Consider the following 27,460-nt stretch of genomic DNA (forward strand, 5'->3'; position numbering starts at 1 on the left):
CTGTCTTATCAGATTTTTAAAACTAAATAAAATTTTAAGAGACAATGTGCAATCTTATTAACTTTTTACAATGAGTGTTTTTTTTTAAAACAAATATCTCCGATATAGTAGTAAATTATAAACATGCTAACTCTACGTACAGCTAGCCGTGTTCTAAAAGTTTTGAAAACCACCCAAAGTAAGTTAATTTAATATTAACAAATAAATTGCACCTTTAGGTATATTTAAATCTTGGAGTATCATCAAATTATTCAGTAATTTTATTTATATTTCAATCATTTTAAATAAGAATTTTTGTTATATGTTATATATTTTACTCAATTATCAACTATCATGATTTATATTTGAACCCTAGTATTCCACTTCCACATATTATGTATCAGTATATTTTTCTTTAATGTAATTCATTTCTAACTTCGATCTTCAACATTTCTTTATTCTATTATATAAAAATTACAATTATTCAATTATATTATATGGTTTAACTATACTTAATTATTTGTTTTACAATAAAATTAACATATATTTATTAATTTTTTTTTTTTTTTAACTAGTATGCGAACAACCATTTCATAGGTGGTTAGCTCCAACATTGAGAGAATTGAAACGCAGAAAAGATAGTCTAGATCCTGAAAAACCAGTTCACCGTAAAACATTCCTTGAGTGGTAAAAATAAATATTTGAGTTATTAACTTTAATAATGATAAGCATTTCCAATAATTTGTTGTTTGTATTTTTTTTTTTTTTTACCAAGGAATTATGATACTGAGATATATGCATTCAGTAAGCGTTTAGGTGAAGAGTTTAATAATGATTTGCTACAACAGGCATTAACTGAACGTTCGTATATTATTCGTGAAGAAGAAAGACAAAAAAATGTTGGTATAGAGCAGCCTACTTTAAATTTATTTGATAATAAAGAATTGGTTTCCAAAGGTTCAGATTTTATTGATGATGTGGTAAAACGTTATTTACGCACAGTTTTACCTAGATTACCAGAAGAAGGAATCATGTATGTATATTCCAAAAAATATTAATGTCATTCTGTTGATATTAAACAGCCTTATCGATATTGTTTCTTTGCTATTTCAGAGGAATTCACAAATACTTAACAAGTATTGAAACACTGTCTCATGTTTCATTCCATATCGGTACATCTGAATTGATTCTTTGTGCTGTTAGTATAATATAATATGAATATCAATTTGTGAACCACAATATTTTAAATATATAATTGATTATTATTTTATATACAGGAATTTCCTGTGGAAAAACTTACTTTATCTAATGTATTAAAATCAATAACAGCTGCATTGGTTGAAAGCTCTGGTGATAGTAGAGCTGCATTATTTGTGCGTGATTTTATTATAACACAGATAGCTGATAAAGACTTGCATCAGTTTTGGGAACCTGAAGAACCTATCAAACTATTATCAGAAATCTTAGCAAGAGATGATATTCAGTCTCCTGTACCTAGACTTATTGGATGCTCTGGAAAAAATACTATATTGGCTTGCTTTAGAGTGGGAATATATACTCCACACAATAAACAAATGATTGGACTAGGTAAGTTTTCACTTTTCATTGAACATTATTATATTAAGTTACTCAAAAATTGTTTTTTATTCTTTAATGTATTCTTGGAAATAGGTTTTGGAGAAACTGTAGATATTGCACATGAAATGGCGGCAAGAGATAGTTTGCGACAATTATTTGGCACTCCAGATAATATTTTACTTCCATTTAATCTTGAATTAAATCAGTTGTGTGCAAGTACTGTTAAGAATTTATTTGTGAATGAATGGTCACAAAAAAATTTACCAACTCGTCCAATACATTATGAACTTCGTAAGGCCAAAGAAATAAGTAGTAATTAAATGTTTTAACATCAAGTTAGTTTATAATTAAATTTGTAATTTAAGTTTCATAATAAAAATACATAAAATTTCAAAAATTAAATAGTTAAATTTTTATTATTACAAAAAATATAGTAACAAATATTGCATTAAATGTAATATGTGACATGGGTTATTGCCTATACATATTGCTTATTGTCAAAGATTTTTTATTTTATATTTCCTACTATAACATTCACTGTTTGTTGATTAAAATTTTAATTAAATACTTAGTTTTAAAAAAAATAAATAAATCTTGATCTTGAGTCTTAGTATTGCCCAACATATACTAACAACATAATACCCAAAATATCCAAGTATCACAGTCAATTTAAGTTGATTTCTATACCAGATTATTTTCATTGAAAATATAATGTTTGTTAAAACTAAAATACTAACGAAAACGTTTTTATTGTCATTATTGGCTTATCGTATTTGATGCAGCCAATAATATGTATATGTATATAATAAATACCTACTTTCTACAAAAGATACAAATAAATTAATAAATTGATGTACAGATTTGGAAATACGTTTGTCAGAAAATGACAAAAAATATTTAAATGGTTATGATTTATATGAGGAAATATTAATTTTTTCGCCATTAAATTGATAAAAATACTACACCATTTCAAGCACTATCTCAAATAAAAAAAAAAAACAAACGCATTTCCCAACTTGAATATTGCTTTACGAATTATGTTGACAATTCCGCTTATGGTCAGCTGGAGCAATGAGAACATTCTCAGAATTAAAACTTATAAAAACATTTTTACCACGTAGATACTATGTCACAACAAAGACTTACTGGACTTGCTCTACAATTTGTATAGAAAAAGAACAACTAAGTTATGAAAATATAATAAATAATTTTACATCCAAAAAAGCTAGAAAAATTAAAGAATTATAACTGACAATAATTTACTTTAACAATGTATTATGTATTTAAAATATTATAAATTGTTCACCTGTTCAGCACACTCAATTTTTTTAAATTTGATTTATAAATTAAAGTTATTATTTACCTATATTAGTTAGTATATATTTAATTAGTAAAAGTAACTACCTATTAATAATATATGTATTTTGATATTTTATATTAACGATTAATATGATAGGTTTATTTTCTATGCAAATATTAAATAATATTAAATAATAAAATGCAAGGAATAAGAAAATAATTTATATCTAAGGGTAAAAATCCAACACAAGGCTCTCCATAACTTTTTCTTCAAATAACTGTAAAAAAAAATTCCAGCGTCAATATAGAAAAAATTTTATGAGCGTATGAAATTTTAATTATTGAAAATAACATTTTCAATAATAATTTTTAATTTGAAATTCAAAGCTGAATATCTTGAATATATATTTAATTTTAATAAATTTGGCACAACTCTGGTACATGTATGGTTAAAAATATATTTTTTCGGTATATAAAAATGAAAAAAATTTAACTTACAATTTAAAATTATAATATGCAATATTTTTATATAATGTTTCTTTACATGGTTTTTTACTTTGCTTTTTAATTTTATATGTGTATCAGACTGTATTCTTAGAATAAAAATATTTGGATGTCCCGAATGGGCCAAATGAAAAAAAGCATTTAATTTTGACTTTTGAGTAAATTTTACTGTGTAGGTAGTTTCTATTACATTTTATCTATGTGGACTCAATTGAAATATGTTAAGAATTAAGATAATGAGCTGGAATCAATTCAAACACATAAAAGTATGGATTCAATTCAATATCACCGATTATTCTAATTTGTTATTATTAAATTTTTATTTTTGCATTAACTGGTTTTTCACAAACACAATGTAATATCATACCTGTCAATCAAAGTATAATACGGCAATTAACATTAAAATAGAACAAGTAAATAACCATACGAAAACTAACTATTTCAGTGGGTGTTTGAACACCCAAAACACTCCTCTGTGTACGTCCCTGATTGTGTCAGTACTAATATATTTTCGTAGTGTTTCATGGTTATCTATACAACTTAGGGAAAAATACTGACTGATAAAATAAAATAGGGTACGAGTATAATGTTAGATAAGACTTGATCGTTAACGATCGAATAAAGTTAGGAAAAAATAATATTGGCCTTATAAAATAACCCTGAAATAACCTATATAGTTTGCGATCAATTGTCACACGGTAAATTGTTTACGATACATTGACGGTACACCATATTTCCAAATACATGGGTTTTTTTTTTAAGGAGATTATACATTATCAATACAAAATATTTTTATACCTAACCCATGTAAGTAAAGTTATGCTACAGCAAATTTACATCCGGTATAATAAATGTAGTGTTTTCAGTTTAATATCAGAGTGAACTAATTAACCTATTTATTATTATCAAACTTAAAGTTAACACACTATATAAGTATGAACATCAGTTTTTTTGATATTTTAATTTTTAGGAGCTTAACATTAGCTTAAAAATTTAATTACCATAAAAAAAACTTTGCGACTAGTAAACATAGTTATTATTATCACCTTAAAGTTAAACAGTAGGATTTACTTAGCTAGCAACCCAAAAAGTTCTGCTGACCTCAAATTGTCACAAATTGTTCGTTTCTAAAATGGAAACATCACATACGAGTAGTATCTTCTTAAGCAGATTATTATTTTTTTTTAATTTTTATATTTTATATACTTCGAAATTTGATGAGGTAGTTTTCAAATTACTTGTTAAAAATAAAAGTCCATGATAATTGATTTAAGTGTATTGTTGCTATGATGATTTGAAAAGTATACCTAATAATTAAATTTAAATTTTTCAAAATTGTCTGAAAATAGTAAGTATTTGACTAAAAATAACATATGTTTTCATTTTAAGTAAAACCATCAAGGAAAAATGTTATCCTTAGTAGGTACATACTACATTACTACATGCTACATAAAATGTAGGTAGGTAATGACTAGAGATAGGATGTTAATAACCTTAAAGTTAAAAAAGTATCAAAATTGCTTTATGCCTTAAAAAATATAGAAAATAGCCTAAAAATGTTCGTAAACAAAATCTAGTAAACATTTTAATTATAAATTTAAAAAATATATGTAAAATTATTTAATAGTAAAATAAAAATAATAAAAATTGGTCTGAATGGAAATCACTGAACATAAATGAAACAATAATTTAAATAATTTCTGAATAAAAATAAATTTCTTTTAAAATTTGAGAAAAATGCCCCACATTTTACAGAAATTACTTAAAATGACCTAAAATGAAAAAATTACGTAAAAAATGAAAAAAAAGGAAAATTAAATTATTATATTCTAAATCAAGGAAGTATGAAATTTTTATTTAGCTAATATTATTATAGTATTTTATAGGATCAAAGGAAAAAAATGCAAAAGTCATCAATAACATCCTATCTCTAGTAATAATAACACACACTATTAGTTTAAACTTTAGATGCATTAACGAAAAAAATTTTCAATACAATCATGTAATTAATAATTTACAACAAACAATAAGAGTGGTTCTTATTATGCTGCATGGCTGGAAAAATATTTTTAAGGCAATTACCCTCTTCCATTTGTTAGTAGTTCATAAAAGAAATATAAGAGTAATAAGACCAAATAAAAACAACGGTTGAATATCATTTTATTAGGAAGAAGTCCATATTGCCACAGAAATGGATAAAACACTTCTAAAATGGTATTATAAATCCGAGTGCATACAAATATGATCAGGGGTGTTCCCATAGGGTATACTACATATATGCCGTATGCTCTCAAGATTTTTTTTTCAACATTATGGGTATACGCAGTATATCCATAATACATGCGTATTTGATGATATAGTATACTCTCATAAAAATTAATGGGAACACCACTGAATGTGATATAAATATAGTAAAAATTCCAAAAATAAAATATTCAGTACCTATAGTTATTACTAGAAGTCTATTAAGAAATATGAATGTGCTCGGGGAATACATACTATATAAAGATACAATAGATGTAGTTTTTAAACTTTTTTAAATTAATTTGAAATATCCAATTATAAATCAACTAAATTTTTTCCATTACACCGCTTCAAAAATTTAAATCACTTATAATTAATATAACTTTTAGGTATTATGCAAATCCGTTTTTAGGAGGTGTAGAAAAAATAACCTATAAAAATATAGCAGTTATAGCTGTACAAACCGTCGTGCAATAATCCACAATATATCCTATCTATTTATATAATCGTAAAATATTATACACATTTTATTCCAATATTTCTTCTATGGCCAATGGACAGCCTATGTAAGTGCCAAGTGGTAGTGTCGTAAGCGATCTTGGGTCTGTCATCAGTCGGCAATAATATCATTTCACACGCGATAATGCATTGTAGGTTTTCATTATATTTATTTGTATTAGTATTATACGTTCTATACAGCCTGTGTCAACAAATCAAGTCAATGTTTACTCTGCGTTTGTCATCAGCGGTCGTCACGAGTCTATTCTATAAGCGCATTCGGTTATACGGGTGCAATTATTCAAAAAAACCACACGCACATTAATTTTATAATATACAATATCCTGTATTCCACTTCCTGTAACAAAAACGGCGAAATGAATATATAAACTATATATTACGGTAGTCGGCTGCACACGTTGTCAACTACCTAGTCGTTTAAAAACAGCTATATGAACACAGTACAATATATTATATACTGTACCTCAACACCTCCACAATATAAGTAATAAAATGTTATTCGATATGGCGACGGCGGCAGAAATATCCGTGTTGTTCCGTGACTATAGTGTTATACTGCTGTCTGCTATATTATATCAGTGTAAAATCATAGTAACAAATTTTACGTCATTGGGTTAACACGCAGTAGCTAGGTATAGACTGTATAGTTCATTGACGTAGTTAGGTACTTACTTTATATTTAAGCTAAATTATACGTATATAGGGCAATGAGTGATGAGCAAACAGCAAACTCTGATATTATTTTATAGGCTTATAGCGATTAATCGGACAAAAATTACTGTGCCTGTTGTCGAACCGTGAACTAATTTCTTAATCTTATTTTGGCGGACATTTCCCGGAAAGATTGAAATCCAGTGAAATTCTAAACGCTGCAGTTAGGCAACTGCGGTAATACCTAGCTTTGCAGAAGCGATCCCCATCAATATTCTGCTATGTATCATCCAGTGACGAGTACCTACTCATGAGCAAACAACCGTGGTCATCTTGGGAATTGAAATCCTTATTCATATTCACGCGTGAAACGTGATCACGTATTAGTATATTACCTACGGTTTTCGATTAAATTTTAGTCGCGAGTGTTATTAGAGTGCCTTTTTAATATTGTATGTTACACAAAAGTGATGAGTAGTATATTGATCACCACTTCCGGCTTCTTCGAAATGACTATAATAGGAGTTTTGTACGTTAATATTTTATTAAATATTTGCAACTTTACAAGTCTCTTTGTGACCAGTCACATATCCAGGGGGGTCTATGGGGCCTGGACCCTTTCTGAAATTTTTAAAAATTAAAAATAAAAGGTTTTTTTATATCAATATTGTAAAAAAATAAATATAAAAATAATTATATTCTTAGAAATTATTTAGAACCCCCCCTTCCCACAGAAAAAATATAATCCTGGCTTCGTACTTAGTCGTAACCTCCGATACAGTGAAAGACGGAAGATTGAGCTCAGGTAAGACGCCTTCACTTCAAATAATAATTTATCTATATTGTATAATATATATAATGTATATATTATTATAAATTATATATTAGCAAAATTCCGTGCACTTTGTTGCCCGTACAAAATGAATTCGTGTTAAATTTAATGTTTTATATTTTTTATGTATTATTATCAATATAGCTACCCAACCCAATTAGTTTACAAACACCGTGTCACAACCAATAAGTTTGGAAACACTGATTTAGTATGAGGATAAATACTATTTATTTTTGGTTTTCTGATTTGGTTCAGATGTAGATGATATTTCTGACATATCAACTTTGCATAACTATCCCGCCCAACGATAAATTTTTTCAATAATTGATAAATCGATTATGTACAATTCATTAAAAATAATTGCGCAGCCCTAACCTTAATAAAGAGAGGTAATATTGAGGTCATTAATCGGGATAAAAACTATCCTCCTTTATGATGAAGACTAAATAACATACATTAACTGTAATTTCATCAAAATAAGTTTAGTAGTTTCGGAGTGTACCGTGGACATTCCCGTCGAATACAAAATTGTTATACACATATAAAGGTAAAAAAAATAATGTTAATTTTAACATCATAATTATTCTTCATAGCCGAGAAGTTCCTAGTAGATAGGATAAAATGGATGAATGAGGTGCAGTTACACAAGTATTTGACTAACATATACCAGTTATTTACAATTTATATTGTATTATTAATATATTAAATCATGTATTAAACCTAGCAGATCAGAAAAGTTATAACATCCGACTAAAACCTTGATAATATGGTCGCGTATTATTGTGCATGACGATTTTAATTTTCAGTATAAATAGTCGTGGCTGCCGGACTATGTCTACGAGAAATGGGGACTTTCCAATAGGCCGTGGCTGATAGTAAATTATTTATACAAATAAATAGCATTCTCGTTTTATGGCTATAAAGAAAAATATATTGAATAATATTAATGTTTTTACTTTTTACTAAGTGCAAATGTATGAGTTACCTACTGAGTGTATTAGATTGTATAGCCCCGTGCAGGTAAAACTGTACAAGTGTGTAACTATAACATGTTTATAAATATAATATGATGTGTAATTATTTTGCATTATAGAAATATAGAACGCTTAATTTTATTTATATAGACACTGACTATACTTATGTACATTTGTACATATTTTGTATAGGCATGTACCTATAAAGTACAGTATTAGTACGCCTACTGGCTGCAGTGCATAACAGTATAAATCAACGTTCTGCGTACAGCGACAGCGGTATTACCTATAGCCACTTAGATAAAATATTGTAACCAGTGTTATCGATTGCAACACCCCAATGCTGTTAATAAGTATACTTTATACTTATATTATTTATTTATTTTAATTTTAAATAAATAAACGGGTCATAAAAAAAACCCTTAATATTGGGTAATTTGCAAGTTGTACGAATCTATTTAAATGGATATATCGTAATATATCGTATATTTAGTTAGGTCTTATAAAAACGGTTCAAAAATATAACAGCCCATAATAAAATCGATTCAGTCTTGCAGATCATTTTTCTCGATATAAATATATGTACCAAACAATTTATTCAATGAAACTGCAAAAATTTCAAGAATATATTAAGTTTAAAACAATTCAGAAAAATCAAATAACATGGAATAAAATTAATTATCGAATGAATATCTGCGTAAAACACACACGATTAAGTACTATATAATGTTTTTTTAATTACATAATTATTATGTTAAAATAGGATACACATTTTTGGTTTGTATTACCTTAACCTGAAGTACAACTAAAAATTTACACAAATTAATAATGAAATAAAAAACATAAATTTGAGATTTTTAGATAAGTTATATAATTCCTTTGACGCCACGTATTTTGAATAAAAATTGTAAATGGTTCTTAAAAATAAAAAAAAGTTGAGCCTAGTTTACAAGTATAAGCACCTAACTATAATTATAAAAATCAGAGCCATATATACATTATACATACATTTTTTATTTTTGTTACCAAAAAGAAGTAGAAACCAGTATTAACTCTGTAATATAGTTAGGTACCTAATTACAGCACTTCCTATATATATTCCATTGATATACCTATGGATTGTGCTTATATTAATATTTAATTATTAAAATTTTTTAAATAGATTGGTAAAAACCTATACTTAATAGTATAATTAGTTTTGTTGATATTTAGTGACATTTTACAGTATTTTAATAACCACTTATTAATTTAATAACATTTTATCCGGATAATAATATACCTTTTATGAAAATGTCAAACACTTAAACGTGATCATACCTATAGCAAAATATATATTAAATTAGTTATAATAAATAATAATTATTAATTTATTACTGTTTTAATGTCAAACAAAATATTTAAATTTGTTGAGAGAATTAATGATTAAACAAAAATGGAAATATGTTAAGATTAAATTTGATAAAAGTTGTACTTGAAACTAAGTAATAACATTAATTATATATATATATATGTATAACGTATACATAATTACACTTGGGCTGAATCTTTCAATATCGCTCTTAAAAATAACGATGATATTCATTATTGTTATTATAAGCATTATTATGAATCGTATAATGAAAAGTAAGCTCCGTCTGCCTATTGCGTACATTCACTTCGAGTTATTAATTCTTGTATGTATATATACACCACGAGGCGAGGTGATGACAACTTACATTGGCCCTATTTCCTGTATGGCTAGTAAAAATGTAATGTAAAGATCGAGGGAGAGAGGAAGAATAGAGAGAAATATGTTAAGTTTATAATATAAGTACGCCTGTTCGATGTAGAAGCCATCGTAGATATTTCAACAGTGTAATAAAAATTAGGTGCATAAAATAAATATAAAAAAAAACTTCGTGGTCATGCACATATATATATAACCCACAACAGATACCAGTTTTTTTAGTATTTTTGTAATTTTAAAATAGAATATTTTTTGAAGATATAAATGGTATATTTAAAATTAATATATGATAATATACAATAATTAAATAACGTAAATATATATTTTTTTATGGGTATTTATACTTGGTATAATAAAAATAGTATAAAAATAACCAATAGGTTATAACTGTAGGTAATAGGTTTATTCAAATAACAATATGATTAAATAGCATTTACTTTTATACTACTATTTGTCCATTTAATTCAGTACAAAAATAAATATAAATTTTAAATAAAATATATAATATTTATGCAGTTAAACGATAAATAGTAATAACTTACAAGTTACAATGTATAAACAGTAAAGCATATATATTAAATAGGTATCTACTAGATAGTAGGTTACCTACTGTAGGTATCGATAAAATGTATAAATATTTTTTTAATAGCTTATAAATATTTAACATTTTTACTCTAAAAATTGTCTAATCACTGGTGATTAAATGTAACATTGAAAATTAGCAGCAATGCAGCATCATTAATAAATAGTAACGTTTAATTAAAAGTATGCTGGTAACTCTCTTGTGTATCTTGTAGTACCTACCTAACTCATAATTCATATGCATTATTAAGTTACTGAGTAAGTACTATAACTATATTAATGTAGAACTTGACAATTTGCCATTTTATCTCTAACAACAGAAACGAAAAGCGTTTTGACAAAAAAATAAATAATAATAATCGACATGTTTTGGTATAAAAATAGGAAAAGTTTACGCAAGCAGTGTCCCTGCAGTACGCGTTAATGCGTTATTATAATTTTTGAGAGACAAGAGTTTATATTGCAGTATAAAAGTTATTAAAATATAAATATTATTGTTAATAATAAACATATTAAACAGTTTGAATGTAAAATAATTAAATACTTATATTACAAAACTTGTTGTTATATATTTTAGCTTTATATATATATATATATCTAATGCTTATATTCTGTACATATTTACAGTAGATATACTTATTGATAGATTTATGTTTTGTATGTAATAGTTATTAATTATAATAATAATTTATACTTATTTATAAATATAACATTTGATTATGTACAGACGTTATTGATACATTTTATCGATTCTACTATTAAGATACATTTTGATAAATAGACAATAGTTAATAGTTATAGTTAGTATAGAAGAACAATATAATATTATATTATAAACAATATACAAATATAATATATTTTACTGAAAAATATAATAAAAGTAGGTTGGTAACCGGTAGGTATATAAATGTTTAATGCATACATATATTATGTTGATTTTTAGTATCATCTTTATTTTACTTTTTATGCATATTATATAAAGTCGTATACATATTTTAATTGAATAGGCAGATACTTTAGTAATCAAAAGTCTACTGCACATTTATAGATGCAGTCTAGAAAATACTAGCAGTGTATATCTACACATAAAAGACTATAGGTCTATAACTAAAAAACAATTTTGATGATTTAAACATTTAAATCATAATCATATATATTATTATGTCAAGTATTAACATATTCTACAATACTCTATAAATATGTTATTATTGTTATTTGTAATTTAGCTTTATTAATAATTTGTATTTTGTAAAATACGTAAATATAGTTACATAAAATATTTGTTTTCAGTTTTGTTAACTTTAATGTATTTTTATACGTTTTTGTTTATTTATATAATAGGGTACAGTGATATAACGAACATTTTATCCATAATAAGAGCAATTATTGAAACTACTCACCCGTGACCAGTCTATATTTCACACATAATAAAAACTTGTCTATATATTATTATATAATAATATAAATTAATATTAATGTAACTATATAAATGTAACCCATAACTTCCAATCAAAAATATTCAACGCGTACAGTATAATATCAATAATATTATCTACCCTACAGTTGCCCTATTACACAAAACATTATAGAACCCGTTTGTTAAATATTATGTAGGTACTCTGAGAGTAAATTGGTGTAATATTATTTATTAATTTATTACACTGAATTAAATAGACACATTACTTATTTAATAATGATGGTTAAAATATTTTTATATTTTACACTAACATAATTACCATTACATATAGAATTGATAAAAAAATATATTCGTAACGCTATTGTAAATACACAACTTTAATACATTTATAGATATAATTATAAAAAGTTTAAATTTTAAATTAAAAATAATATTTTTACACAGCGGCATAAACATTATACCAAGTTAGTTTCATATTAATATGAATTATTTTGACATTTCAGAAATATATTATATTTATAATGTAATTACTTGGTTTATAATTTATAAATGTATAACATATTAATATTATTATGAACAAATACTGAATAAGTCTGAATAAGTCATTGATAAGATCTTAAAAAACAACAATCTGACTATTTTGTGTTTGTAAATTGTAATAGGTGAGTATAACTAGTATAAGCACTATAAGCAACATGGGTCATTAGATATATAAGATATACCTACCTATAATGTTTTAAGAAAAAACATTTATAAACGTATAGGCATTTCAAATTATTATAATAACACTTTATAACTTGGTTTATAAAATATTTAAAAAGAAAGATATGTAAATGAGTACGAGTAAGTAAAAATAAAACTATTTAATAAATATTCTGAAAAATATTTACCACTCAATAAAGTTAACTGCAACTACTGAAAATGAATAAAAATCGTATAGGTATATATTAGGTACAGTGTAAAAACATTTAAACACAAATGCATGGGAGGGTGTGTTCAAAAGGGGGAACGAGAGGCTGGAACGAACAAAACAGAAGGGGAATTACGCGCACGCCCAGCCCACTTGGCCAATCCAAAGCGAAAGCCAATCCCTTCACCGGTGGGTTGTGAAATGTGTGAATGATGAAAAAATAGTACTACGACGACGTTAAAAATAAAACGATTTTAGTGACGGAGAAACGGGATGACAGAGAAATAGACCAGTATTGGTGAAAGGTTCGCGAGATTCGGTGTTGTTTTTTCGCCACCTTTAAAAATCTGTCCTGGTTAAATACCCTATAGCCATACGCGTGTTGACAGGGTGATATTCGTTTGTTTTACTTTGAGTTATCTATTTAATTTTTTTTTTCGGCAATAAAAAAATCATCGTCCGCATTTCACGATGGCAAATGTACAATAATTGTCGTGTAAATCAGTCACGGGCGTCTTACACTTTTGTATATACTTGTTTTCCTATAGTGATGAATATCATTTTTTTAAATATTTTTCCCACCGAATAAACGGTAATCAACTTTTCAAAAAAGTGAAAAAACATTGGTGTTGACAAAATAAGTGTTTAAGGGGTGGTCAGCATGCACCCGTTTTATAACACGTATGGCAATGGTGGGAACGTTGAACACCTGTATGATGACAACTGGGTAGCTCCACCATCCAATACACCAATGAAGGATATTGAAGGTAGGTGCCAAATATTATTATGTTTTTTGTGCTTTTTTTTGTTTTTTTGATCGTACAAATATTTATTGTGATACTTAAGAATATCATATTAATTATTGTTTGGTTTCGGTAAATATACTAAATTACTTTTGGTTTGACCAAACAATACGTATATTATATTTAATTAACTTTTATTTTACGATATCGCAATTACGACTATACATGTACATATATAATTTACTAGAATCACATAAAATAATTAACATCTAAATTAACAACTTCAGTTACTGCGTATAATAAATACAAAAAAATTTTTATTTAATTTCTGTATTTATTCAAAAATGTAAATTCTACATATAAAATAATTTTAAAATTTATTAATTTAAATAAAATTAATAAAAATATATTTATTTCAACTACGTTTTTATGTAGAATATTTTAATAAAATAAATTCATAATAATTAATAATAATCATAATACAGATTCAACAATTAAATATCTAAAATATCTACACATAAAATTTAGGTCGGAAGATAAACATATATGACACATCTAATAAATTTTTTATATAATTTAAAAAATATGATACTCGTAAAAACTCAATAACTTAAAACAAAAATATTATTATAATAATTTCTCTTACAATAAAACATAAATAAAAGTTAGTTTATATACATATATATATCTATTTAATATATATTATACTAATTATTACTAATAATAAATTACTATGAAATATCATCAATAAATTAGTATAGATATGATGTAAGTTACCATACAAATTAGTTTTATACTTATATGCAGCCCATAGCTAAAAGATGTTAGTTAAACTAAGTGTCTATAAGCTATTAAGTTTATACCTATATATATATATATATATTATAATGCTATTTATCTATTATCTATAATATTTTTATTTTATTTAAATAAGTAGGTTCATGTATTATTAGTCATACTATATACTTGTATATACCTAGTATAATTATCGATGTACATTTTAGGATTTAATTCATTTTTTATGTACCTATGGCTATAGCATATAATAATCATCATGTATTTGTATTATAATTTATAATATGCTGGCTAATTTTAAAACAATATTTAATTTTACTTTATAATAATTAGAAAATTGTACATTTCAAATTTGAATTATCTCAATGTATGTATACTATTGATTACATTCACTACACAGTACACATATTTCTATAAATAATAATATAATATATAAACAAATGCTTTATATTATGTTTTTTTTTTAAATATACTATATGTAACAACTTTTAAATTATTATACTGCCATAATATAGCTAAATATAATTATACTATTTCATATTAATTTGGTCAAGTGTATTTTAAAATTAATTTTGTTTTTTTCATTTCTATATTTCTATGGTTATATAATATTAAATATTAATAATTGATAAAAATAAAGAATTCAAATATAACACACAATTTTTTTCCAATTTAATAAAATTATAAATGATATAATTTTTTTTAATACATAATCTAAAATACAAATATACTAATATTAAATTATAATTTATTATTTATAATTATTATTTTATATCGCACCTCATATTTCAGATAATTGGTTGTTTTGCCAATAGGTACGTTTTTTTTGATTCAAGTTCAATCAATATATTAAGAGAAATATTCATACAAATATAAATGCATAATAATGTAAATCTATTAAAACTTAAATTATTATATTTTCAACCACGGTCAATTTAAAAAAATATTATAATAATCTAATGTGCAGGAAATAATTGCCATTTACTGCATGTACAATTAAATTGTAGTTAAACATATACATATATTCCTAATAATATAATAATACTAATAACTACATTTATTACACAAAATAAAAAGCTTATTTGATGTCCTTTAATACACAAATATATAGTTTTTAAACAATTGTCACCAAATTTTGTATCCATATTATTTGGGTTCTTAGGCGGACTGTGGGCTATTTAACATTCCGGAATTAAACCACCTATAATACTGGTTCTCGTATGAATTTTGTTTCGGTTTAGGAAGATCTAATGTTTTTTTTTGTGTTTATAAAAGGTTTCCAATGTTTCCATTGATAACAAAAAAAAAAAAATGTTATTTAAGATCATAATAGTCACACAATCACAATTATATTGTTATTATATATCATATAAGTGCATATAATTAATACAATTTATATAATATTTAAAATGAACATATATATACGTTTGTATGGAGCTTAGGAACTACTGAACTTGCGGTAATTATACACTTATATTTAAATTGTTTTTTTCTTTTAAAATGCGTTTGCTGTTAAAATCTGCCATCTAGTAACTAAACTGTATAATAATAAAATAATATTTTAATAGTTTGTACTATACCAATATGTTGTATTGTTAGAGTTAGGTTAGTTATATATTTGTGAGAGTCAATAAATAACATCTAAAGGCAATTTTTCTCGTTTGAAATGTATAATTTTTTACTAAAATTTCATACCATTTTCATTTTTTGCGTTCTAATGATTTCAGTCAAATGTAATTGAGTACAAATTATTTTATCAAACCAAACCTCATGTATATATTTTAACAAAATTACAACGATCCATTTTATTCATACAATAAATATATTACTATTATTAATAATAATAATAATATCCATTCTAAAGAGTAGTTTCTAAACAATATTAAAAAGAAGCATTATATAATTATTACTCCATGTATCAAAGTCTGAGACGTACAATATTTAGATACTTACTAACAATTATTGAGTAGATACTTAAAGAAATATAAACCCAATAATTAAAATACCTAACTATTATTTAAAATTAAGATATAGATAAAACTAAAAGCTTCAGTTTCATATATATTTTTTAGAATTTTTATGTCATTTAATTTTAGTGTATAATTTTATTCATTATATTTTCCTTTTTAAAGACATATTTCGTAGTCATTCACATATTTAATTAAAGAGCACCAAATTGTTCTTATTATTTCGTAATTGTGAAGACAGTAATGCGTTTGAACGAGTGAGAAATTTGAAATTAACTTAACCTTAATTTGATTTAAACTTTATATCTAACCATGCTAATTATTTTATTATACATACTAAATCAATAATGTTGGAAAATTATTATTCGTAACTATAAATAGAATTAGTCATTATTTTATAGTACAAAACTTAATTATTCTTAATATCTTCACCAAATACCATCTGTTATATTATTTTACTTTACTCCTAATATTTTTTTAACATACACTTGCCAATTTTAAAATAAATTTTCTTAAATTTTTAATATCTATATATTTGATTATTTATTTGAGTATTATCAATAAATTTCAAAATATATTTAACATATTTTCGTATAATAAAAAAATACCGCTTGAAAATGACTATTCACAATAATTTTAAAACTCAGTTATCAGAATTGAAAAATATATGTATTTGGTTATTTTTATCTGCGTATAAAGAAAGAAAATTTTGTTTTAGTTTAAAATATATTTGAAAAGGTAGTTAGACAGATAATCTTCGTAGTTCTTTTATTTTGGTTAAACTAACTTAAACTACTGTTTATACCATTTAAATATTTAAATTGAGATTATATACACCTATTCTATTACTAAACCTATTGTGCAAAACAAAATTATTTAAATGCAGTTAATTATAAACATTATTTAATATACATATTATTATCAACGATTTAAATTTTAAAATAATAAAAATTTAAAGTGAAATCATGTTAATTATTGTAAACAATAAAAAAATAATTTATTTGTCTGTAGCGTGTTTAGAAACTGTATCGAGTACGAATATACAAGCAATTAAATCAACGTCTCATCAATCGTATTTATCACCTGACAGAAAAAGATCGGATGTAGTGGCCAATAATCAAGAACATCCAAAACTTTCTGGAGTTGGTGCTGCATTAGAAATGAAACACTTATGGGAAGAGTTTAATGAGCTTGGTACAGAAATGATCGTCACCAAAGCTGGAAGGTAAAATAAGACCATGCTAAAATAAATAGTTATAAGCTAATTTTTATTAATTCACATATACAATATACATTATATACATTATAAATATATTTTATTACTATAAATAATTAGTGATATTTTATATTTTAATAAGCTATATATGATACTAAAATTACATGTTCATAATACCGATATAGCTTTATATCCTATAAGATAATTAGATAAATGAGTTCATAATTAGAGTTCCTAGAAGAATTGTAACTTTAATGTTCATTATCTTAGTCTGAATTCAATTTTGAAACATATTTTCTTAAATTTATTTCTGAAAATATAATAATAATGTACTTTAGTACTTTAGATATAAAGTATTATATAATATAGGTACCTATCTATTATAGTACCAATTTTTCTTAATATGTGATATATGTACACGTTTCTATATGATTTTAAAAGGTGAATATGCATACTATTACTACATAGGCACTTTGACTTATTTACCTATAACTATTCAGAGTTGTTTTTCATAAAAAAAATCTATGTATATTTTTGAAGCATCACATCGGCGCCAAAGATCGCAGTGACGAGTGCCAAACACTCGAACTATTGACGCTTAAACTATAATGTTTATATATTATCCCGATGTAAAAATGTATACATATTTTTCTTTAATGGAAATCATCTAGCAGTTTACGATAAGATCTTATATTCATTCGATTATTATATTATTATGTATAAATATTTGCTTAAAATAAATGTATAAAAAAATATTTTTGCATACTATAGAACAAATTAAAATTAAATTTTTGTAGATTTATAATATATATATATGTATTATTTTTCTTGATATATTAGATATTTTATTCATTTTTTTAATTGAAAACTCATATGAAATTTGAAGACATGAACGAGTATATCATAGTTTTACCATTTTATCATTATATATTTCACAATAATTCAAAATATTTAAAACGGTTATACAATAATATACATTTATAAATAAAATGTATAAGCAAGACTAGGTATACTAATTATAAATGTATATATTACAGAAGAATGTTCCCTACATTTCAAGTTCGATTGTATGGTTTGGATCCAGCAGCAGAATATATGCTTATGATGGACTTTGTTCCTGTAGATGATAAAAGATATAGATACGCATTTCACAGGTAAATATATAAATTTTACTTAATGCTTGTGTCTTAAAATCCATAGTTATATTTTTAAACATTAAGAAATATATTAAAAATACGAAGGAAAATATATTAAAGTTAAATTTCCAAATAATACTTTAAGTTTATTTGATAATTTATGTGGTATTTATACATTACACATTATACAGTTCAAGCTGGGTGGTTGCTGGTAAATCGGATCCCATATCACCTCCTAGAGTACATATTCATCCAGATTCTCCGGCGTCTGGAGGACAGTGGTTGAAACAAGTTGTGTCGTTTGATAAACTTAAGTTGACCAACAATCAAATGGATGACAATGGACATGTATGTATAAAATATAAATGTTGAATAAATAGGTAATTGACTATAATAAAATCATTTCTACTCATAAGCATAAGAATTGCCTATATTTCACACCGTTTTAGATAAAATTAATTTGATTATCCGAAAATTGTTTTTACTTAGATTATTCTTAATTCAATGCATCGATATCAACCCAGATTCCATGTACTCTACATTCCAGGAAGAGACGAAGGCTCTTCAAATTCTACAAACAATTTTAAAACGTTTATGTTTCCAGAGACTAAATTTACAGCTGTCACTGCTTACCAAAATCACAGGGTAAGATACATTTAAAATAATAATAATAAATAAATTAGAACCATTCGCGAAATAATTCAAATTTTCGTACTAATGATGGGTTACATTCTTTGGAACAACCTTTTAATTAGTATATTCGTACATTGACAACATGACAACTACTTATTCATTATAATAGTATCTTATTAGTGTATCAGAAAGTTTAAATTCAAATTTTATTTTATATACTTCCTGCACTTCATATTATCTGCAATTATTATGATATTAATTCTAATTATACCTTTATTTGTACCTAGCTAAAAAAATTAATTGTTGTAATACTTTTAATTGTTTAACTTTTCCCTTTAATGTATAACTAAAGTACAGTTGCCGAATTAAATTAAGAAATATTAAATATGGCGTTAATTAATCAAGTTCAAATATCCATTGAAAATATATATTTTAATGTCCAATTTTAAATATATAAAAATGGATAGCTGTTCTATATATATAAAAAAAATTATTTTATCATACTGTTTTTAGATAACGCAGTTAAAAATCGCTAGTAATCCATTCGCAAAAGGATTCAGAGACTGCGAGACTGAAGAATGGTAATATCATATTAATATTATATACGCTTAAATTTATTCTAATATCTAAATTAAATGAACTATTATAAAAGCTTTATGTGTAATATACATTTGATATATTTATTAGACTAAAGAAGCTACCAGATTATAAATCTTGACAGATTTTTTCCATTCTTCATTCCACCCTCTTGGAATAAACCCAAGCGTTACTAATTGACACCGGTTTACTATACCGATCTTAAATATACATATTATACATGCACCAGTAAATTAGTAGTACATTTCAGAAAAAGGTGTATAATATAACACAAGTCAATTAAAAAATCCCTGTTGCTGGCAATCATTGTAGGTGTGCTCATGTAAATTGGCACATAAATAGTAATAAATGTCGGTTTATATGATTTTTAGAAAAAAAATTCGTTCTTATTTTATACTCGACACATTGCTTTTAATATGTGAAAGTGTGAAACATGTGCGTGTGGGTGTGTGTATGTGTGTTTAATTGTATTTTTTTATGAAGGGAGTTAATATTATTTTTTTTTTCATGCAGTGGCCCTATGTCTATTGATAGTGAACCACAAGCCGCCAATAATAAATCGCAATGCAAAAAAAATGTCACTGGAATCCATAACAATAATAATTGTGTTCAGTTCCCAAATAAAGAATCAACAGGAAGTTTGGGTATGTTTTTTTTAAATATTTTGTATATTATTATTAAGGAATTTTATACATAGATTAATGTTCTACCGACAAAATTAAAATGTTTATATTTTAAACGATGTTTTTATAGATAACATGTGTATTATTTTAACGTAATAAAAAAAATCTTATAATATCTCTAAATTAAATAATTGTATTATTAAAATTAAATATTTGTTGAAAATATGTAAATATTATGGAAGGTGAAGTGATCTAGTAACCAATGCATACAAACAAATTTTACTTTGTAGTTTTGCAAATGCTCTTTTAAAACAACAAAGTTTTTAAATCTAAAAATGATCTTGTTAAAGTAAATTATGTATTATTTATTTTTATGTATTTCGTATTTTTAAATTTATTTTTACCACTTTTATAAGTATCTATTTATAAAAAATGAAATATTATAGATCTCTATAATATCAAAAAAAATTATGAAAAAAATTTTAAAATCTAAAATAAAATTCCCAAAATTAAGACATGATATAATTGATAAAACACCAACAATTAATATTGGTCAGAGCAAATAAATAACGTATTAACAGTTTCATAATGTTTTTACTGTTTGTTTTTTATTTATTTAAGAAATTTAAAAAATAGAAATATGTAATGTACCTACTGTAGGTTAAGTTAATGTAATATAACCAACATATGTATATCTACCTACCTAACTCACTTTAGGTATATTCTTTAAACGTTTCAAGCTCAACGCCTTCACGTAGAAACTAATGTTTTAGTTTTTTATTCTTAGATGCTATTTAAATCATGTCCATCGCTTAAAAACATAAAAAATAAAATTTTAAATGACAAAAAACCTATATTATGCGGAGCGTTGTACACAAAATTATGTTGCTTGTACCCAAAAACTGTCATTAATTATCAGAGTTGTCTATGCGGTAGTCATTTATCATAATATTTTCGGGAAACGTTAAATAGGCATACCACTGCTGACGTTCCGTCGCATTAGCAGTCTCTCGTCTGTTTCTAAATGAGACAATTAAAAATCTCGTGCCCGTGTAAGCTGGCTCTGATTATTTAAGTACTAAACGGAAAATTTTAATAATCAACTAAAATAAAATAAAAATAATTTTATTAATAACAATTTTTATATTTATTATTAATTATTTGTGGAAGATAAATAAGTAGTAGATTCACTGTTACTATCTATTTCTATATTCTAATAAAGTACCTAATTAATAGTATTATATTAATATAATGCGTTCGAAATATTTCCTATTTTCTTTAAAATTGAACACACGGTATATATTTATCGTACATGTATGTATTTAAATATTGCTGAGTCACCCCCTTATAGCAGGCGCCCTTGTCACCCACCCCTAACGCCGCCCTTGGTGGATTGGTTAAATAAATGTTATCATATAATTTATAATAGTATTTTAGATAATGAAATTCTCAAAAATAAAATCTTATTAACATATAAGTAATATTCTATGCTATACCTATTAAAAATAGATACAACAAATAATATTAAATCCATGTAAAATCTATGTTCGTAAATAATAAATTAATATATTCATAGTATAATGAAATAAAAATCGATAATTAATTTAATATAACTTTTTTTTAATGATATGAGTGTATCATACTTTAATAAGTTACATTAATTCAATTCTATTTTATGGCTGCCGATATCAGGTGCCAAAATTATACACGACAAATTAATTTAAATTTGAAAACAGTTGTCACTGTTGTGGGTATCTTAGTCAATTTATTACTGTACCGCCCAAACGTTTATCCGAACAAAATAACAAAATAAATTAAATATCATATATAATGTGTATAAATAAAAATATCTTTGTAAACTGAGTAGCGACGTCTATGTCAAAATAAGTGTGACGCTCGTACCGTTTCCGACAGCAGTCCTCACCACATCCCTCAGTTCATTTTTTTACAGCCTAAATTTATGCCAATAAAATATATACAAATATACCGGTTAAAAATAACGATTTTTTTCTCGATTTGAAAAAAAATCCTATCAATCTCTTTTCTTAATCCTACACCACTTTGGATCTCGACTATAAAGTAATTTGTATTGAAACCAACTGACTGTCAAAAGACTTAAAATGTTATTTGTCTAATTAGCAGAACTTACATATAAAAACAAAAAAAAATCACATAACAGAATTTCGACCATTTGCATGAAAAAAATACATAATGGCATAATACTTTTTTACAATAATGATATTTATTACCGCAGAATAATATGTGATATTATATTTAATAATAATTTATTTCATGATTTTAAAAAATTATATCAAATAATTGTGAACTATAGTATGCATCTTTAATTTTTAAGAAATTATTTAAATGATTCAAAATATAATACTTTTTATTTGAAATGCAGCAGTAATTCTTTGCATTTAATAGAATTATATGTATATATAACAATTTTGTATTCATTCAAACGACTGACTATTCGTCCCCATTAGAATGATAAATGTGCATCATACTGCCTCACAAATCATCGAGGTCACGTAGACAAAAATCCTGCTGGATCAGTTAACGTTTACGAAAAAAATCTACCCATAAAACATCTAGACATACTAATTATATATCGTTAACCTAAAAATAAAATGAATTTACCCTTAATATTTATAAATTAAAGATTTATGTTTATAAATTATTTCATTTTAATAGTATTTTCAATTTATCATTCAAATATAGCATGTTTATGAAATTGATTAACTATTAAGTCACTTTGTAAAGTTATCGGGATCTACAGTTTGTAATCATATTATAATTTTAAAAGTTAATAATTTCTAAAATTTTAATTACAATCTTCTATTATACTAAATTAGATTGACAATATAAATAATTAATAAATATCCAATATTTTTAGATTAAAATTTTATTTTATATTCTAAATTATCTTGTAGCTTAATTTAAGTACAAAAATATTTAAAATATTTTGATGGACAGATTAGACATGAGATTTATACATATGAATAACTCGAAATAATAGTAAACATTTTTCAATGAACTTGTATAAAACTTGGATACCACACTAACCTATTTTTTCCCATGGGATTAAAACGGTTTCGAGTGGTTTTCAATATCCTAACCGTGGGTACCGATTTTGTATTACTAAACATGTCAACGGAATGCGCTACTTCTATACATTTTTCATCCACTAAAATATAATATTGTAAAGTGGGTAAACGCATGTAGCCCATGTAAGTACTATAAAATACAAAACAACTGATTTCAACACCTTATTTTCAGTTATCTCACGTAACTTCAGCTAATTACTGTTATATGCATGCACATGAAATAAATTAGGTTAAATATGTAAATACTTCGATTATATAAATTATAAGTTATACTGTCTGTTTATTTTTAGAAGTCGTTAACACATTACAAATTTACAATGTACCTATTATAATTTTTACTAGATATAAATAATTTTATTTATATGTCTACCATAATATTTTGACATTTCAAATATCATATAAAATTAGATATTTTTAGTTCATATTTCATATTTTAAATTGTTCTTATTTTATTGCATTTTTTTATTTCGACGAGATTTGTATAATATATTTATGTATATATATATATATTTAAATATTTTAGATTCTGAATGAAACAATGTGCAGTATTATGCATATGAGTTTAACAAATTATGTGGGTTTATATTTTAAATTTGGTCAGCCTAAACAAGTTTTATTTTGAATCTATAAAATATCAATATCAATATATTTCGAAAATGTATTAGATATTTTTTCCATATATTTTTAATGTTATAAAATCATATATATAAATCGGAGCTGTAACATAATAACATGAAATTAGAGTTTAATTATTTAAAAAAGAACAATAATAATTATTATAGTTATAATGGTTACAAATTAATTAAATAAAGGTATACTTGGCACATACAGTAGCATGATTGTACAGACATACATATTATGGCAATATATATTAATATGCGTGTGTGTATCTTGATATAAACAGGTATGATGGAGAACATGTACAACAGCGACAGTTCGTCATCGGCATCGCCACCACACATGCATGCTACGACGCACAACCAACACCAAGTGCCTTTGAATTCGACGGCAGTGGCTACTACCGCAAATGTACCGGTCACGCCTTACTTGAGTCAAGTGTGCAATTATGGACCAATATTCGCTTCGTCTGCATATGCACATCATAATTATTCGCCGTTTCATGGATACGACAGGTAAACATTTATGGAATACTGTACTTATAGTATATTAGTGTACACCTAATATAGTATATAATATACACTATAATCTATACATAGTATAATATGTAAGTAATATCAGTAGTAGTGATGTACCTATCTTTATACAATATTTATAAAAAAACCAAGAAAACTGAGATACCTATATAGCACAACCATTGAGTCCTGTGACCAATGACTGGTTCTCAAAGGTGCATTATATGTTATGTCTCTGTCACACATCCATAATAGCTTGTATGATGTATATATATATGACACCTATATGGCTAAAATTTATAGTGTAAATATTAGCTAACTTTCATGATAGTAAAATAATTTAAAACTGAATTGGAAAGGCTAATGGGAATAAATTTAGTTGATGTGGCAACAACAATATCGAGCGGTCAAAATCAAAGCTGGAAACACTGTAGTGGTGAAGAGCGTTACGGTGGCGCCCGCCGATTGTCTATATATACATAATATAATTATATATATACATAATATAGTATAGTGTTGCCGCTGTCAGACGGACATTTGAACTCAAATTATACGTTAAAAGTTAAATGTACCGTGTAAATAAAATAATTGCGTCAATTAGTTAGTATACAGAAAACAGTATAGAGTGGGTATACGTCTCTATCATTTAAGACTTAGAATTCTAAGTAGTATCTATAAAGACCTGTAGTTAATTTAACTGTTGATACTTTTTTTTTTAATTTAACGAAAATAAAATTCATGAATAAAATAGTGTAATGGATATTGAAATAAATTTGTTTTATGTTGAAATTTTGCTACAAAAAAAAAAAAATGATTATTAAAATATTTTAGTCATTTTTTTTTATTGAATTATAAACTAATCAATATTTAAATATAATTTATACTACATATCTATAACTTACCAAGGGAATTTTATACCAACCGTTTTTTAAGAAGTTTAATACAAACAATTTTTTAAGTTTCTTCGTGTGTGCGTACTGCGTAATTATTATTGTGTGCGTGGCTGTACAATATAAAAATAAAGCGAGAGTACTAATTTAACATATTTTAATTTTCTAAGAAAATTATTTGAAATTGATCTCTTTTTTTTATTTTTAAATTCTTTATTACTTTTGTTAAACAAATCTTCAATTTCATAATTAAATTAAAAAAAAAAACAAGAATAAAAATTTGATAAAATAGGATGCTTAATCTCAAGTAAACTTTGTAACAAATTTAATTATGTTTTCAGATTTTTTATTATTTAACTATTTTTAAACATGAAATTGGAGAAAGACGAAAGAAAGTATGTTCTTGTAAGCATTAACGATCGGTACTGAATCTCCTTAAGATAATTCGATACAATTTAATTGTTATTGGTTTTTTTATAAAAATCATCTTAAAGTCTAATAAATTTATAATTTAAAATATGATATAATAATTATATATTTACAATTTTCATTTTAGAAAAGAAAAAATTGGAAATTTTAAAAATTGTTTTTTTGATTTCTATACCTATATAGATTACATCAAAAGAATTCTAACACTGAGATAACAACCGGATACCATATGTCTTACCAGCATCATTACCACCATAGACCTTCCACGTTTCATGGAGCTCAAAAAACATCCAATACATATTTGCAAAATGATTATGTGCCTAGGTAGAACGCGTCCTCATCGAGATAGTAACTAATTAGTTTAATACTATCTTTATTAATGTATATTATATATAAATAAATATTTGTAATTATTAAGTTGCATAATATAAATGTAGATAGAATTATTATTATTTATATTATTCATAAATTAAAACGGAATTGTATACTTATGTAAATAGGATATAAAAAATTATAACATCTAATAAATTTTATTTAAGTACTAAAATTAAACTTTGTTTTAAAATTTGTTTAGAACTGTAAATAAAACAGAAAGACGCGAATGACAGAAGTTTAAATAGTTTGAATATTTGAATCATTAATATTAATAGTTTTAGTTACTTACTATAAGTTACAAATTAATAACTATAAGAGTAAATATACGTTCCAGATTTCAAACTATATACTTTCTATCGTGTTATTACTATAATTAAATTAGTGGTGTATATATATAATATTATATAATACGAACGTTATTGTCAAATGGTAATATTGTAATAATATAATATTTCATTTTTTGTAATTTATTCGTTTTATTAAAACAATGAAATTGTCACAATATTGAAAATTGTATTTCTCTTCCTGTTAAATTTACTTCATTTTATACACTAACAACGATACTAAACTTAAAATACAATAAATTAAATAAAAGTATAAA

The 27,460-nt window shown here is 24.7% G+C and overlaps 2 protein-coding genes across 2 annotated transcripts; both read left to right on the plus strand.

Annotated features, from left to right (window-relative positions):
• The first annotated feature begins 17 nt into the window (after positions 1-17).
• LOC113553469 (39S ribosomal protein L44, mitochondrial) lies at positions 18-1,959 on the plus strand. The gene is made up of 6 exons (XM_026956816.1): positions 18-178; positions 555-666; positions 755-1,012; positions 1,093-1,177; positions 1,257-1,566; positions 1,651-1,959. The coding sequence occupies exons 1-6, from the start codon at positions 124-126 to the stop codon at positions 1,875-1,877; spliced, it is 1,047 nt and encodes a 348-aa protein (XP_026812617.1). The 5' UTR covers positions 18-123; the 3' UTR covers positions 1,878-1,959.
• Positions 1,960-13,492: 11,533 nt separating this feature from the next.
• LOC113553732 (T-box transcription factor TBX10-like) lies at positions 13,493-26,958 on the plus strand. The gene is made up of 9 exons (XM_026957227.1): positions 13,493-13,982; positions 17,732-17,945; positions 18,974-19,090; positions 19,264-19,420; positions 19,562-19,717; positions 20,219-20,286; positions 20,816-20,946; positions 24,937-25,165; positions 26,668-26,958. The coding sequence occupies exons 1-9, from the start codon at positions 13,877-13,879 to the stop codon at positions 26,810-26,812; spliced, it is 1,323 nt and encodes a 440-aa protein (XP_026813028.1). The 5' UTR covers positions 13,493-13,876; the 3' UTR covers positions 26,813-26,958.
• Positions 26,959-27,460: the final 502 nt, after the last annotated feature.

This window comes from Rhopalosiphum maidis, chromosome 2, assembly GCF_003676215.2.
Source record: "Rhopalosiphum maidis isolate BTI-1 chromosome 2, ASM367621v3, whole genome shotgun sequence".
NCBI lineage: Eukaryota > Metazoa > Arthropoda > Insecta > Hemiptera > Aphididae > Rhopalosiphum > Rhopalosiphum maidis.

Excerpts from the sequence above, each read along its gene's own strand:
- LOC113553469 (XM_026956816.1), top strand. The coding sequence starts at position 124 with ATGCTAACTCTACGTACAGCTAGCCGTGTTCTAAAAGTTTTGAAAACC. Across the intron at positions 179-554 it reads AGTTTTGAAAACCACCCAAA|TATGCGAACAACCATTTCAT; the intron begins GTAAGTTAATTT and ends TTTTTTAACTAG. Across the intron at positions 1,567-1,650 it reads TAAACAAATGATTGGACTAG|GTTTTGGAGAAACTGTAGAT; the intron begins GTAAGTTTTCAC and ends TCTTGGAAATAG.
- LOC113553732 (XM_026957227.1), top strand. The coding sequence starts at position 13,877 with ATGCACCCGTTTTATAACACGTATGGCAATGGTGGGAACGTTGAACAC. Across the intron at positions 19,421-19,561 it reads AAATGGATGACAATGGACAT|ATTATTCTTAATTCAATGCA; the intron begins GTATGTATAAAA and ends GTTTTTACTTAG. Across the intron at positions 19,718-20,218 it reads CTGCTTACCAAAATCACAGG|ATAACGCAGTTAAAAATCGC; the intron begins GTAAGATACATT and ends TACTGTTTTTAG.